Here is a 12,472-nt window from a genome sequence, read left to right on the forward strand (position 1 = left end):
CCAGGCTCCATGACCGGCTGCAGCCCCCACCAAAGCCGGGGGGGGCAGCGCGGTCGGCGTCAGGCGGAGAAGAGTTTATGACCAGTTCATGAAATCACGCCATCACGTGACCCCTGCTGGTCACATGACCGAGAGGGAGCGAACCGGACCAGAACACGGTGTCTTCACGTCAGAATTCAGGACTTTCTCACAGCGAGAGGTTCAGAGGGTCCCCAGATCCAGGCCTGGGGGGCCGTGGTCCTACATGACTTCTGGAAAACTAGCAGCAGGCCGGCCCTCTAGGCCTGGATTTGAGCTCAAGAAGTCTGTGGGAGTACTCAGACCTGCAGTAGTCTGATTACTCCCAGTCTTAGAGTGCTGTGGTCATGTGACCAAGAGCTGAGATATGCAGAGACGATGGAAACGGAGGCAACGAGAGGAAGCAGACTGAAGTCCTCAGAGGACGGCCTGAACGTCTGACGGCGGTCTGTGGCGCCCTCTGGAGGAGCAGCGGATGGCGTCTCCGACTGGAGCGCCAGATCTGAACTGGAAGCTGGTTTACGGCCGTTCAGAGTCCGAAGGTGACAGAACCGAACACCAAAGGCTTCATATCAGCAGATAAATCAGATCTCCACAGAGCCGCTTTCAGTTCCCTTTTTAACTTTATTAACAGAATGTTAAATATAAACAAAGTTATCAAGAAAATAGAGACAAAAACCTGAAAACTAATAATAAATTGACAAACCAAACAACACCAGGTCCGGCCCTTCAGGCTCTGAAGACGGGCCTCCTGGAGGAGGTCCGATAGCCTCCATCCGGGCCGCCCGTGGTCCCTCTGACCCCCGTCAACAGAGGTCCACACCTGGACTCCACCCAGGCGCTCGGTACCGGACCAGCAGCTGAACGTGACCCACACACGCCACCATGAGAACCCGCAGTCTGCCTCAGAACCGACTGGACCGGGTCTCACGGGACCCCCAGGGATGTCCGTGTCCAGATGAGCCCAAAAATCCAGGAAGTCCAAAGAAAACAACCAGAACCTGCAGCAAATGTTCAACCCTGAATGAAGTTCAGCCAAAACGGAAGCTAAAGAGGCCCGGTTCTGCCGGATCCAGATGTGGAGACGGCGTCGGATGAAGATCTGAGCAGCGGCTCTAACTGATGGAAGGAGTCCGCATTCTCCCGTTCTCCGAGCCGATCAGGACGGAGATCCCTGCGTCTTTGGTGGACTCCACGAACAGGAACACCTCCCTGGTGAGCCGGGTCAGGAAACACGGCATCTCCTTCTTCCCGCCCAGGTGGCGACCTTTGCCCTGGAAGGTGTAGGCCACTCTGTGGGAGACGCGCGTCAGCAGGCGCGTCAGCTCCAGCTTCCGGTCGTCCTCGTCCTCCAGGAGGGTGCAGAAGGTCTGAAGGAACACCGACCCCAGAGGGCTCATGATGGCGCCGTAACCTGGCGGAGAGGGCAGAAAACACGTGAGGGCGGTTCCTGTCTGATCCCGGGGCGCCAGCCGGTCCTGCAGGGTTTCAGGGTCTCAGAAGGACTGACGGGACAGTGGGGAACCTGGGAGAACAGCTCTGAGGTTCAACCAGCAGCTGGTGGGTCCGGAGAACCCGAAGCGCCAGCAGAACTTCTGCAGGTGTTGGGTGGAGAGCGGCCTCACCTGGAGCGGTGGCGTACATCACTGCCGTGTCCACTGGGACGGACAGGTACTGCGTGAAGCTGCTGTCCGACGCATCTTCAGCTCCGTCCACCTGCACGCCGTCATCCAGAGCGCCTCCTCGACAGGCCTGCAGGCAGAGCGAGCCGTGAGGACGCCGACCTCCATCATGGATAAGCCCCGCCCCTCCTGCTGCTCACCTGGATGAGGAACAGCTTGGCCTTCCTGTCCATTGTTGGGTTCTTGAAGCAGGCGAAGATGTGGGACAGTCGGACCGCTTTCCCGTCGGCTCCGAACACGCAGCCCTCCTCGCCGTGAGATGACAGGACGGCCAGGAAACAGTCCTTCACACCCCGCCCACTCTCTGCAGAGACACGCCCACTAAATTACACACCTGAGACACGTCTGGGAGGAAGCGAGGTGTTCACGGGACGTCCCGTCAGACACGATCCTTCACCTCTGCGTGCCAAACGTGTGAGCAGGGAGGCGGAAAGCCGCACGCCTGCATCACGAAAACCTCATCAGGTCACTGATCTGTGATCAGTTCTACAGAACAGGAACCACCTCACCTCCTGGATCGGGATTACAGGGTTCTAGGGGTTCTGCTGATGGTTCTGGAGAGTTTGCTTTAAAGATCAGATGGATGTTCTTTAGAACGTTTTCTGAACACGGGAAAAACACCAAACATGAACAAATACTTTATCCTAGATTCTAATTCAAGTTTACATTTGAGAAACGGTCAGAAACGTAGAAACCGTGAGACGGAAGACAATCAATCTAGAATATCTTGTCATTGAATCTTAAAAACATTTAATTTTAAGGAATATCTCAAATGTAAGTTTGTTTTACTCATAGGTTTTTATCTTGATATAGGTGCAGTTGGACTTTTGTGGCCTTTAGAATGAGATATTTTGGGGGAAATATAAGCACCTTTGTAAATATACTTAAAGTTAAACACTTTCCTTTAGCAAAACACACTCATTTCAGAACGTAATATTTCCAGAGAAGTATTTCTAAATAGGATTAATTTCAGGATTTAATTTTGTTTTAAAGAGGACATCAAAACATATTTATCAAATGGTTTCTACTCGTCCCATTGGCAGATTTTTCACTGGACGTTTTTCCAGTGTAGAGTAGATGAACCTGAACGCATCACGACTCATGAAGTAAAAAGACGGTTCTGCTGCAGCAGGTCTTCTTACCCACCACCACGTTCTCCCAGAACCACCAGAACCTTCTCTTCAGAACCTGCAGAAGGAGGAAAACTGGATCCGGGACCACCTGCCTTCGTGGAAGATCTGGTAGATCTCCTCACTGCTCGGGTCGCTGTGCAGCTTCACCTTGAAGCCCAGCTTGCTGAGGGTTCTGTGGATCTTCTTGGCGTCCCTCTCGGCTCCGGGCCTCTTGGTCAGCGCCACGCCGGGGTGAAAGCGGGCCACAGAGACCACCACGGCCCGGTTGTGGTCTGCGTATCCGGTCTGCTGCAGCATCGCAGCGTGTGTGGAGGGAGCTGCCACCGTCTGAGCCTGCTCAACTTCAACCTGCAGTTATAAAGCCACACCTTATTCAAACACCATATATGGGCGTTCCTTGTCAGCTGCTCTGATAATCACACCTGAGGCTCTTGCGTCATTTCTCCTGTCAGCTGTGCTGGGAAAGAACGGTGGGAATTTTCCTGCAGGCTGATTTCATGGCAGATCCTTCAGAGTTCCATCTGCTGGTCTGTTGACCAAACGAAACCGGGATCAGGTGATGAAAGGATGTTCAGACGCCTCAGGAGGATCATGAGTCACAGTCCGACCGGATTTGTCAGAACAATAAAGTTAATAGTGCAGAAAAAAACTGTCTGGATGTGGAGATGAAGGAGACCAGCAACTAAAAATAAACTTAAACTGTGAAACCAAGAAGCTGACGATGCTGAGAAAGGAAACCGGCTGACTGCAGACACCTGAGGAAAACCAGAACCTGCTGGGACCCACAGAAGCATAAGAAACCAGAACTGAGAACAAACCAAACCGGTTCAATGCTCAAAGAGGGAGGACCACTCCAGGATTTCAGGTCCAGACCTGGATCAGAGCAGAACCAGACCTGCCAGTGTTAACATCCGTGGGGTCCCTCTGTTCCTTCTCCAGACCGGCTGGCTCATGAGTGTAGCAGCTGAAGTCCAGATCCTGGATCTGGAAGCTCTGATTCTGCAGGAGCTCAGTGCCTCTGAATCTGCCATGATCTTCTGCTGAAACATTCAAATGTTTGTAGTTTCATAAAGTTTGTGAAATGCTGAGTCAGCTGGAATTTGTGAAGTTCTTCTGTTCGCCAGACTGGAGAAATGTGTGTAGACTGACTGAGCAGGTTTAATTCACAAAAACAAAACATCCAGAAACTCCTGAAGAATAAAATACATCCAGTAGAAATCATCAGAGTTCCTGGATCAGAAAAGGGGGGAGGGTCATGAGGAAGGGATGCAGGACATAGCGATCCGGGGGGGGGGTTACCTGCACAGGTAAGAATGTGGTCCTTCCTTAAGCATCGTGTTCCACCAGATCTTCGTCTTCCTTCGTCCAGGTGTGCCATCCCACTGTCACATTCCAAACAGTCAGAGGCGTGTCTGAGTCGTCAGAACACGCCAACTTCACGGAACGATCCGAGCAGAAGTCCAGAGAACGTCAGCAAACAGATCGCCCAGGAGAAAATGTACATGGAGGGAAGGAGGGAGGGATGAGTGGATGGATGGATCTTTTCAGAAACTAGAGGAATAACAGAATCTGAAGGATCACGAATCTATGTTGATACAATAAAATAAAGATGTTTGCAGATGACTCTGCGTTTTATGCTGGTATCTGCTAAAGAAAATACTGTAAGAAATTGTAGCAACTAACGTTAACATGTTCAATAATTCCTGTGCTTAAAATTGAATTCCGATAACTTCTGTTGTTATTTGATGCTTTAAATAATCAAAGAAACTGTTATATAATGATGATGCCTCGTAGTAAATAAAATTTGTCTAAGTGAAGTCTTTATTTTATAAAAGGGACATATTCTTAAACAATTACTGGATTTTCTGTGTAATAAACGGTTAAAAAAATACAAAAACAGAGAAGACCAGAAAGAGAAAAGAATGTACTGGCAGTAAAGAAGAGACATGAACGAAACTTTAATTATTGTTTACTGAGAAGATAAGAAAAGATATTCTTCGTTTTGGAAATTCAATCGTTAAAGCAGTTCAGTGCAAAAGAGAGAAATGAGAAGAATTAAAGGGTATTTAAAATGTAAAAAAATGCAAAAGTGTTAACATTTAACAACAAGAAGAATCTACACCTATATACACTATTAACACATTACATATCGTCAGCTTAATAGCATATCTGCCTAACTCATTTTTTCAGGTTTTTTTTAAAAGAACAAAAAACACCTTTTTTCACCACTGACAGTAGAGTTAGGCCAATATCTCAATTTGCCAAAAAAATGAATTAGGCAGAAATGCTATTAGGCTGACGATATGTTATACGTAAAATAAAATTAAGTAAAAGAGAGAATATTCAGATGGGCTATGGATGCATTATAACCGGTTTGTACATATTTATACTGTGGCATTGAACAATCTAACGGCTGTTGGGATGAATGACCTGCACAACCGTTCCTTCCTACATGGGGGGTGTACCAGTCTGCAGCTGAAGGAAAGATATTTCTTGTATAAACTATTCTCTTAAAGACATGCTTGTAAGTTTTTTAATTTTTTAATAAATGTTTTGTGGTAATTTACAAAAAAAAGAGGAGTAAAAGCACAGAGAGCTCAAAAAGTTTTCGACGTTTCCTTGACGTTTTTCAAAAACCTTAAAGGTCAGAACAGAGAAGGAAGTCTTTTAATAAATATTTAAAAGCTGTTTTTTCCTGTTCCATCAGCTGTTTTTCTGTCCTGATTTTTCCACACCAGCGAGTCTCAACGCCTCGCTCTGGAACAAAACTCTGCTTCACATAAAGTGACTGATTTATTGGTTATGATTGATTAACGATTCAAATGTTTTCTACAGCGTTTGGGCTAAATAGGAGGAGTTAGCAGCAAATACTTTAGACGCCCTGTTGCTCCAAATGAGAAGGACGCTCATCATCAGTGAAGAAAATGACTGCATGTTTGTTCATCTGAATTTAAACAGCTGATGGGTTTTTGTTTGTTTCCTGTTGATGTTTTTTGGGAGGTATTTTATTTCTGGAGCTTATTTCAGACTTCAGCTCATTTGGACAACATGTTTTATTTTTTTATTATAAAGGCTGACAGCTTTAAAGGATTCAGTTTTAAAGTTTACTGCTGCTGTGGAGGTTTTTCATTCACAGAAGAATTGAAGACCAAAAAACTGATTACATTTTACAAAGAACTGTGGGCTACCATGGAGTCACTTCAATTCACGGGGGAAAAAAGCATAAAAATGTACAAATTTACAACATTTTAAACTAAAGGAGAAGACTGAATAAATTTAATTTGATTTATATTAGCTTGCTTTATTGTATTTTCATTGTTATGTAATTAGTGCGTAGATTTGTTGATCTTATTTTGAAGTTGAAATGGGAAAAGCATAGTTCCTCGAGTTGTCATGTGACGTCATCGACCTGCGCCGGCAGACGGTCACGCGGCAGTCTCAGTTCCGGCGGCGAATCGTCGTAAAAAAAACAAGTTTGGTAAAAGTCTAAAGGCAGAAAGATGAGGCGAAAAAACACAAGACGGCGCGCGGACTGAGGCGCGCGAGCAGCTGAGAGAGAAAGTGCGCGCACGCGGGCTCACGTGCTTTATCTGCGCTTTCCCGTCTGTGAAAATGTCCCGAAAACACCAGAAGAAGAAGACGGACATCCCGGACAGGTAAGCGGCGCGAGCGCAGTTCCACCTCTTGTCGCGCGCTGCAGCTGACAGTGTTGTTGACATTCAAAAGCTGTTTGTAAACAAACAAATAAACAAACAAGGCTGGATGAGTCACGCGCTTCATCAGACCCGATCCTCTGGACATCTCAGAGGTACACAACAGAATCTTAGCGGAAGCCTCAACCTAGCAGAACCAGAGTTCTGGAGGGGCTCCGTGAGGTGGAAGGTTCCGGTTCCGGACGTTCACCTGCAGGAACGTCTGTGTGTCCTCAGGTGGCTGGACTACACAGCGGTGGGGAGGAGACTCCAGGGGACTCGATTCATCGCCTTTAAAGTCCCTCTGAAGCAGGTGAGCTGGACCTGGGCGGAGCCTGCGTGAAGGTGTGGTCCGTCTTCACCTGTTTGTGTTCTGCAGGCGCTGACCCGGATGCTCCCCAGGTCGTCCGTCTTCGGACCCTGGGAGCTGCTGGACGCCGTGAGCAGAGACCGGCAGGAGCTGGGGCTGATCATCGACCTGACCTTCACCTCGCGCTACTACGACCTGCAGGTCAGTCCCTGCAGAACCGGGCTGCAGGGTTCCGGTTCCGTCCAGAACTCTGGCGGGTTCAACCTACCCCATCGGCAAACTGATCCGAGTCTTTGTGAGCAGGACCTGCCGGCGTCCCTGATGTTCGTGAAGATCTTCACCGCTGGTCACCAGGTTCCCAGCGACGGCACCATCCTGAGCTTCAAGCGCGCCGTCAACAACTTCCTGCGAGACAACCAGGACAACGGTGACCAACCCGTCACGTCCCTCCTTTGCTGTTTTTGGGTGCCGGCAGATCAGGATCATTCACCTTTCAATGCAGCACAGACCGAGATTTCAGGATGAAACCCAAAAAACCCAGCCGACCTCAAACGCAGCAGAGGTCCAAATCCAAACAAGGCCAAACTCTGCTGGTCTGTTTGGGGTTAAAGGTCAGGATCCTGACGGGTCGGTTCAGGAGTGTCTGGTTCTTCAGTTCCACTGAATACTAACATATTTATATCATCGCTTCCTCTTTCCTGTGAGACTTTCAAAATAAAAGGCAGGTCTGGTAGGTCTAAAGGCTAACGTTAGCTTAGCCCCAGTAAAATGTTAACATAACTCGATGTTTTGTTGTAACTTTATTACTACTTTATTACAGTTACAGACTTTAGAAAAATCAAAGCAATGTAAACAAACAAATCCGGTTTAACGTTTTCAGGAACTTAATGTTTATATCGGTTCTTCAGTCGTCCTCTTTGGGATCAGAATCATTTTATTTCAAAACTGGTTCAGAAGTATCCAAGTATACTGGATCCAGATCAGAATGGATCCAGTCTGAACTTGATCCCGTCAGAGCTGGACTTAGTCAGAACTGGACTCAGTCTGAACTGGATCCAGTCAGAACTGGACTCAGTCAGAACTGGACTCAGTCAGAACTGGATCTGGTCTGATCTGGACTCAGTCAGAACTGGACTCAGTCAGAACTGGACTCAGTCAGAACTGGACTCAGTCTGAACTGGATCCAGTCAGAACTGGACTCAGTCTGAACTGGATCCAGTCAGAACTGGACTCAGTCTGAACTGGATCCAGTCAGAACTGGACTCAGTCTGAGCTGGATTCAGTCAGAACTGGATTCAGTCTGAGCTGGACTCAGTCTGAACTGGATCCAGTCAGAACTGGACTCAGTCAGAACTGGACTCAGTCTGAACTGGATCCAGTCAGAACTGGACTCAGTCTGAGCTGGATTCAGTCAGAACTGGACTCAGTCTGAGCTGGACTCAGTCTGAACTGGATCCAGTCAGAAATGGACTCAGTCAGAACTGGACTCAGTCAGAACTGGATCTGGTCTGATCTGGACTCAGTCAGAACTGGACTCAGTCTGAACTGGATCCAGTCAGAACTGGACTCAGTCAGAACTGGACTCAGTCTGAACTGGATCCAGTCAGAACTGGACTCAGTCTGAACTGGATCCAGTCAGAACTGGACTCAGTCTGAACTGGATCCAGTCAGAACTGGACTCAGTCTGAGCTGGATTCAGTCAGAACTGGATTCAGTCTGAGCTGGACTCAGTCTGAACTGGATCCAGTCAGAACTGGACTCAGTCAGAACTGGACTCAGTCTGAACTGGATCCAGTCAGAACTGGACTCAGTCTGAGCTGGATTCAGTCAGAACTGGACTCAGTCTGAGCTGGACTCAGTCTGAACTGGATCCAGTCAGAAATGGACTCAGTCAGAACTGGACTCAGTCTGAGCTGGATCTGGTCTGATCTGGATTCAGTCAGAACTGGACTCAGTCTGAGCTGGACTCAGTCTGAACTGGACTCAGTCTGAACTGGATCCAGTCAGAACTGGACTCAGTCTGAGCTGGACTCAGTCTGAGCTGGACTCAGTCAGAACTGGATCTGGTCTGATCTGGACTCAGTCAGAACTGGACTCAGTCTGAACTGGATCCAGTCAGAACTGGACTCAGTCTGAGCTGGATCTGGTCTGATCTGGACTCAGTCAGAACTGGACTCAGTCTGAGCTGGACTCAGTCTGAACTGGACTCAGTCTGAACTGGATCCAGTCAGAACTGGACTCAGTCTGAGCTGGACTCAGTCTGAGCTGGACTCAGTCTGAACTGGATCTGGTCTGATCTGGATCTGGTCAGAACTGGACCAGTCTTCCAGTCTGCTGTGTAAACTGCCTTCATAAACAGAAAGTTCTGACTTTCAACACCTGAAACTGTTGTTCCAGACAAGCTGATCGGCGTCCACTGCACCCATGGGCTGAACCGCACCGGATACCTGATCTGCAGGTGCGTTCAGAGGGAACACCTGTGGGGGCTGTGTGTGTGGGCGGGGCCTGACAGCTGTGTGTTCCTGCAGATATCTGATCGACGTGGATGGAATGGACCCTGCAGAGGCTGTGAAGTGTGAGTCTCTTATTGTGGCGGGTCACAGGTGTGGGTTTGTGTGTCTAAAGTGTCGTCCTGTCTGCAGTGTTTAACTCGTCCCGCGGTCACGCCATAGAGAGGCAGAACTACCTGAAAGACCTTCATCGTGGGCCGAAGAGGAGGTGAGAACTTGAGCTTTAGTTCAGTTTGAGGAGAAGGTGACGCGCCTCACGTTCTGCTCCTTTGATCTCCTGCTGCAGTAATGAAGGGATGGAGGAGTTGGAGCAGGAGCCCATGAGAGGCCAGGCTATGAGCAAGCCGACTCCCACGCCACCGCCAACGTGCCTCGCCGCCGCCAGCTACAGGTAGGAGCTTCAGCCAATCAGCTGCTGATGTAAACCAGTGTTTTTCAACAGGTGTGCTGTGTGAAATTATCTATTTATTGATCTAAAACATTCAGCATCTCCAGGATTTCAGCTCTGTGTTCATCCAAACATGATAAAACACTGAGTAGTGAGGAATATGAAAGATCATAAAATATTTTTTTCTTTCTGTTTATTTGATTCACACTTTGATCATAATGACGGCACCTCGATTTAGCTGCAGCTACAGCTGTTTTCTGAAAAGTCCCGCCCCTTTAACTGTCTCCACCAATCATTCTTGGAGGCTTAATCACATGTCATCAGTCTGACCAATCAGAAGTGGTTCAAGTCTTCACTTCCTTGTTCTGATTCTGCTCATAAAGTCTCTCAGTTCCAGCAGAAATAGCAGCTAAAGCTCGTCTTTAGCGGTGTAGCTTTCCACAGAATCCGGTGTCAGACCGTGGAACAAGTGAACAAAACCATGAAGCTCAGAGAAGAGAGTCTGTCTGCCATCACTACATCTCCCATGATGCATTGGGTTAAAGTGACAGCATCTCAGCATACAATGAGTCTTCCCTGTTAAACGTCTTAAACCACAACGAACACATCAATAAGTTTTTCAATCTTCTTGATGAAATCAGAGGTCAGAGGTCAACAGTTTAGTTCTCCTTCCAGGTTTGTGTTTCTTAACAGCCAAACATCCCAGAGTTTGGTCCAAGTCATCTTTCTGACTAAAACACTTTTCTAAAGACGTCTGGATTATTTTAGATGTTAAAATGAAGAAGAAGTAAGAACATTAAAGAAACAGGATGAAGGTGAAACAGACACAATTAAACTAAATTAAAACTATTTAATCATCTTAAAAGAAAAAAAACATTTTTGTTAAAGTTTTCAAAGACATTTTTGATTAAGACAAAAGAAAAACTAATAAAACTTCAATTCTATTCAATCTAAAGTAAAGTTTAATCTAAAGCAGTATCTCTTTAGATTTCTGTGCGTGTTAAATAAAAAGATGATTGTGAACGACGTAAATAACTTTCTGTCTTGACGGCTTCAAGTTTTTCACAGAACTGAACCTTAAAATAAATAAATAAAAGTTCAATCAAACTGAACCCCAACTTGATTGATGACTGACAGTTTCTGTCAAAGAAAGAATTGAAAAACATTTAAACACAGAAGTCTTTTATTTTGAAATCTCATTTGGTGAAAGTCAACATGAGAGGTTAAAGGAAACAAAACCTCATCAATGAGGTTCCTTCAAGAAACAATCATTTTCAACCTCACAGACACAGGAAGTGCCTTCAAAATAAAAGCCAGTTTGAAGTGTTGATGAATTCAAATCACTAAATCTGTTTTTTTTAATCTAACTTTATTGAAAAACATCCAGAGATCATTTTTAACATGCCCCCCCCCCCCCCCCCCCCACATCTCTGCAGGTGTTTCCCTCCAAATGTCAGCCCTTTGCTCCTCCCTCTACGTGACAGGCCCAACCCTGGTCTGCCCCCTCCCCCCTTGTTCCAGCCATATCAATGGGGCGGCACTCCCCCACAAGGAGACTGGACGAGACCCCCCCGTCCTGAGACAAACAGGTTTAGACCGTTTCCACCATCTGGACCAGCATGGTCCCCCCCCTACGGCCCCCCAGAGAGCAGAAGGTGGCCCGCCCCCCAGCCCCACCTCCAGTACTCCCCCAGCTGGGCCGCAGGTGAGGAGGACTGGACCCCACCTGGAGGGAGACACTCGAGCAGGGAGGGCTGGCGGCAGAACGGACCAAAGTTCTGAGCCGAGGATCACATGACCCGGATCACATGACCTGGGTCAAAAAAACGTTCTTTTTAATTTTTTTGTGGTTTTAAGCTGCATTCTGGTTTTCATAGAGAGAATGGAAAATTCCTGCTTTTACAGATGTCTTTTAATGCAACACGGCTGAAAGAAACGGGGTTTGCTGCAGCGCCCCACCGCCCCGGTTCTGACCCATTTTGACCCGTGGGCGCTTTGTTTGAAGAGTTTTTTTACCGCCACGTTTAGCCCCCGTTCAGGAAATTCTGATGCTTTTAGTTCACTGACGGCGTTTGACGGAGAACCTTTGGGTTCCTCCACGGGACGTCAGGTCTTTCTGCTGAGTCATGTTCCACAGGAACGGCGCCAAAGTCCGACCGATGGGCTGGCCTCTGATTGGCCCCTCGCCTCCAGAGACGGGGAGGAGTCTGGGCGTGACCATCTTCAAATGACCATAAATCCCAGGAGGCGTCGGCTTTAGCGTGCTGGTTCTGGATGAAGCTACAACGCTGCTGACGTCTTGTGATGGCGGCGGCGTCCAGGACTCCAAACCAGAGGAAGCTGCTGAGACTCCCGGGTCAGCTGGACGCTTTCGCTGAAATCGAATTTGATCATTTTTACTAAAAAATGTTTTCATGAACTCTAATTTAATTTTATGTTATTGAATTTGTGGGTAAATAAAGTTTTTTAAGCCCCACCCCTCACCGTTGTTTACAAACAAACAGCAGTGTACCCGGTTTTAGACTCCGCCCACACGCTGAGTGGCGTTCAGGGTCTCTGGGTGTGGGAGATGTCGGCGCTGCTGGGAGCTGGTCCTGAGGATGACCACCTGCCGCGGTCCAGATGAAGGCCGTCGCAGCATCACGACGGCTCTCCAGAACCGCCTCTGAACAGAAAGAGGTTCTGACCCGAGTCTGGCCCCAGGACCAGGAGCGGCCCCCACCATCACAGTTTAGAAGT

General features: G+C 47.7%; 2 protein-coding genes across 4 annotated transcripts; one reads left to right on the forward strand and one right to left on the reverse strand.

Moving 5' to 3' along the window:
* Positions 1-622: 622 nt before the first annotated feature.
* Positions 623-4,252, reverse strand: LOC101156378 (caspase-7). 2 transcript variants are annotated; one of them, XM_078956405.1, is made up of 6 exons: positions 4,133-4,252; positions 3,256-3,362; positions 2,926-3,181; positions 1,841-2,004; positions 1,644-1,770; positions 623-1,432 (listed from the first exon to the last, which is right to left on the reverse strand). In XM_078956405.1, the coding sequence occupies exons 2-6, from the start codon at positions 3,271-3,273 to the stop codon at positions 1,134-1,136; spliced, it is 864 nt and encodes a 287-aa protein (XP_078812531.1). In that variant the 5' UTR covers positions 3,274-3,362; positions 4,133-4,252; the 3' UTR covers positions 623-1,133. The 2 variants fall into 2 exon arrangements, with proteins under 2 accessions (XP_078812531.1, XP_078812532.1); XM_078956406.1 differs by lacking the exon at positions 4,133-4,252 and having other exon boundaries at positions 1,841-2,000; positions 2,922-3,181; positions 3,256-3,403.
* Positions 4,253-6,218: 1,966 nt separating this feature from the next.
* On the forward strand, positions 6,219-12,209 carry dusp11 (dual specificity phosphatase 11 (RNA/RNP complex 1-interacting)). 2 transcript variants are annotated; one of them, XM_023960722.2, is made up of 9 exons: positions 6,219-6,489; positions 6,763-6,838; positions 6,905-7,036; positions 7,139-7,262; positions 9,233-9,293; positions 9,364-9,410; positions 9,478-9,553; positions 9,632-9,736; positions 11,170-12,209. In XM_023960722.2, the coding sequence occupies exons 1-9, from the start codon at positions 6,446-6,448 to the stop codon at positions 11,513-11,515; spliced, it is 1,011 nt and encodes a 336-aa protein (XP_023816490.1). In that variant the 5' UTR covers positions 6,219-6,445; the 3' UTR covers positions 11,516-12,209. The 2 variants fall into 2 exon arrangements, with proteins under 2 accessions (XP_023816490.1, XP_078812530.1); XM_078956404.1 differs by having other exon boundaries at positions 6,470-6,641.
* Positions 12,210-12,472: the final 263 nt, after the last annotated feature.

Source organism: Oryzias latipes, chromosome 12, assembly GCF_053564925.1.
Source record: "Oryzias latipes strain Hd-rR chromosome 12, Olatipes_Hd-rR_3.1".
Lineage (NCBI taxonomy): Eukaryota > Metazoa > Chordata > Actinopteri > Beloniformes > Adrianichthyidae > Oryzias > Oryzias latipes.

Excerpts from the sequence above, each read along its gene's own strand:
- LOC101156378 (XM_078956405.1), bottom strand. Across the intron at positions 2,005-2,925 it reads CTACCAGATCTTCCACGAAG|AGAGTGGGCGGGGTGTGAAG; the intron begins GCAGGTGGTCCC and ends GTGTCTCTGCAG. Across the intron at positions 1,433-1,643 it reads GATGTACGCCACCGCTCCAG|GTTACGGCGCCATCATGAGC; the intron begins GTGAGGCCGCTC and ends CCTCTCCGCCAG.
- dusp11 (XM_023960722.2), top strand. The coding sequence starts at position 6,446 with ATGTCCCGAAAACACCAGAAGAAGAAGACGGACATCCCGGACAG. Across the intron at positions 6,490-6,762 it reads AAGACGGACATCCCGGACAG|GTGGCTGGACTACACAGCGG; the intron begins GTAAGCGGCGCG and ends GTGTGTCCTCAG. Across the intron at positions 9,554-9,631 it reads CATCGTGGGCCGAAGAGGAG|TAATGAAGGGATGGAGGAGT; the intron begins GTGAGAACTTGA and ends CTCCTGCTGCAG.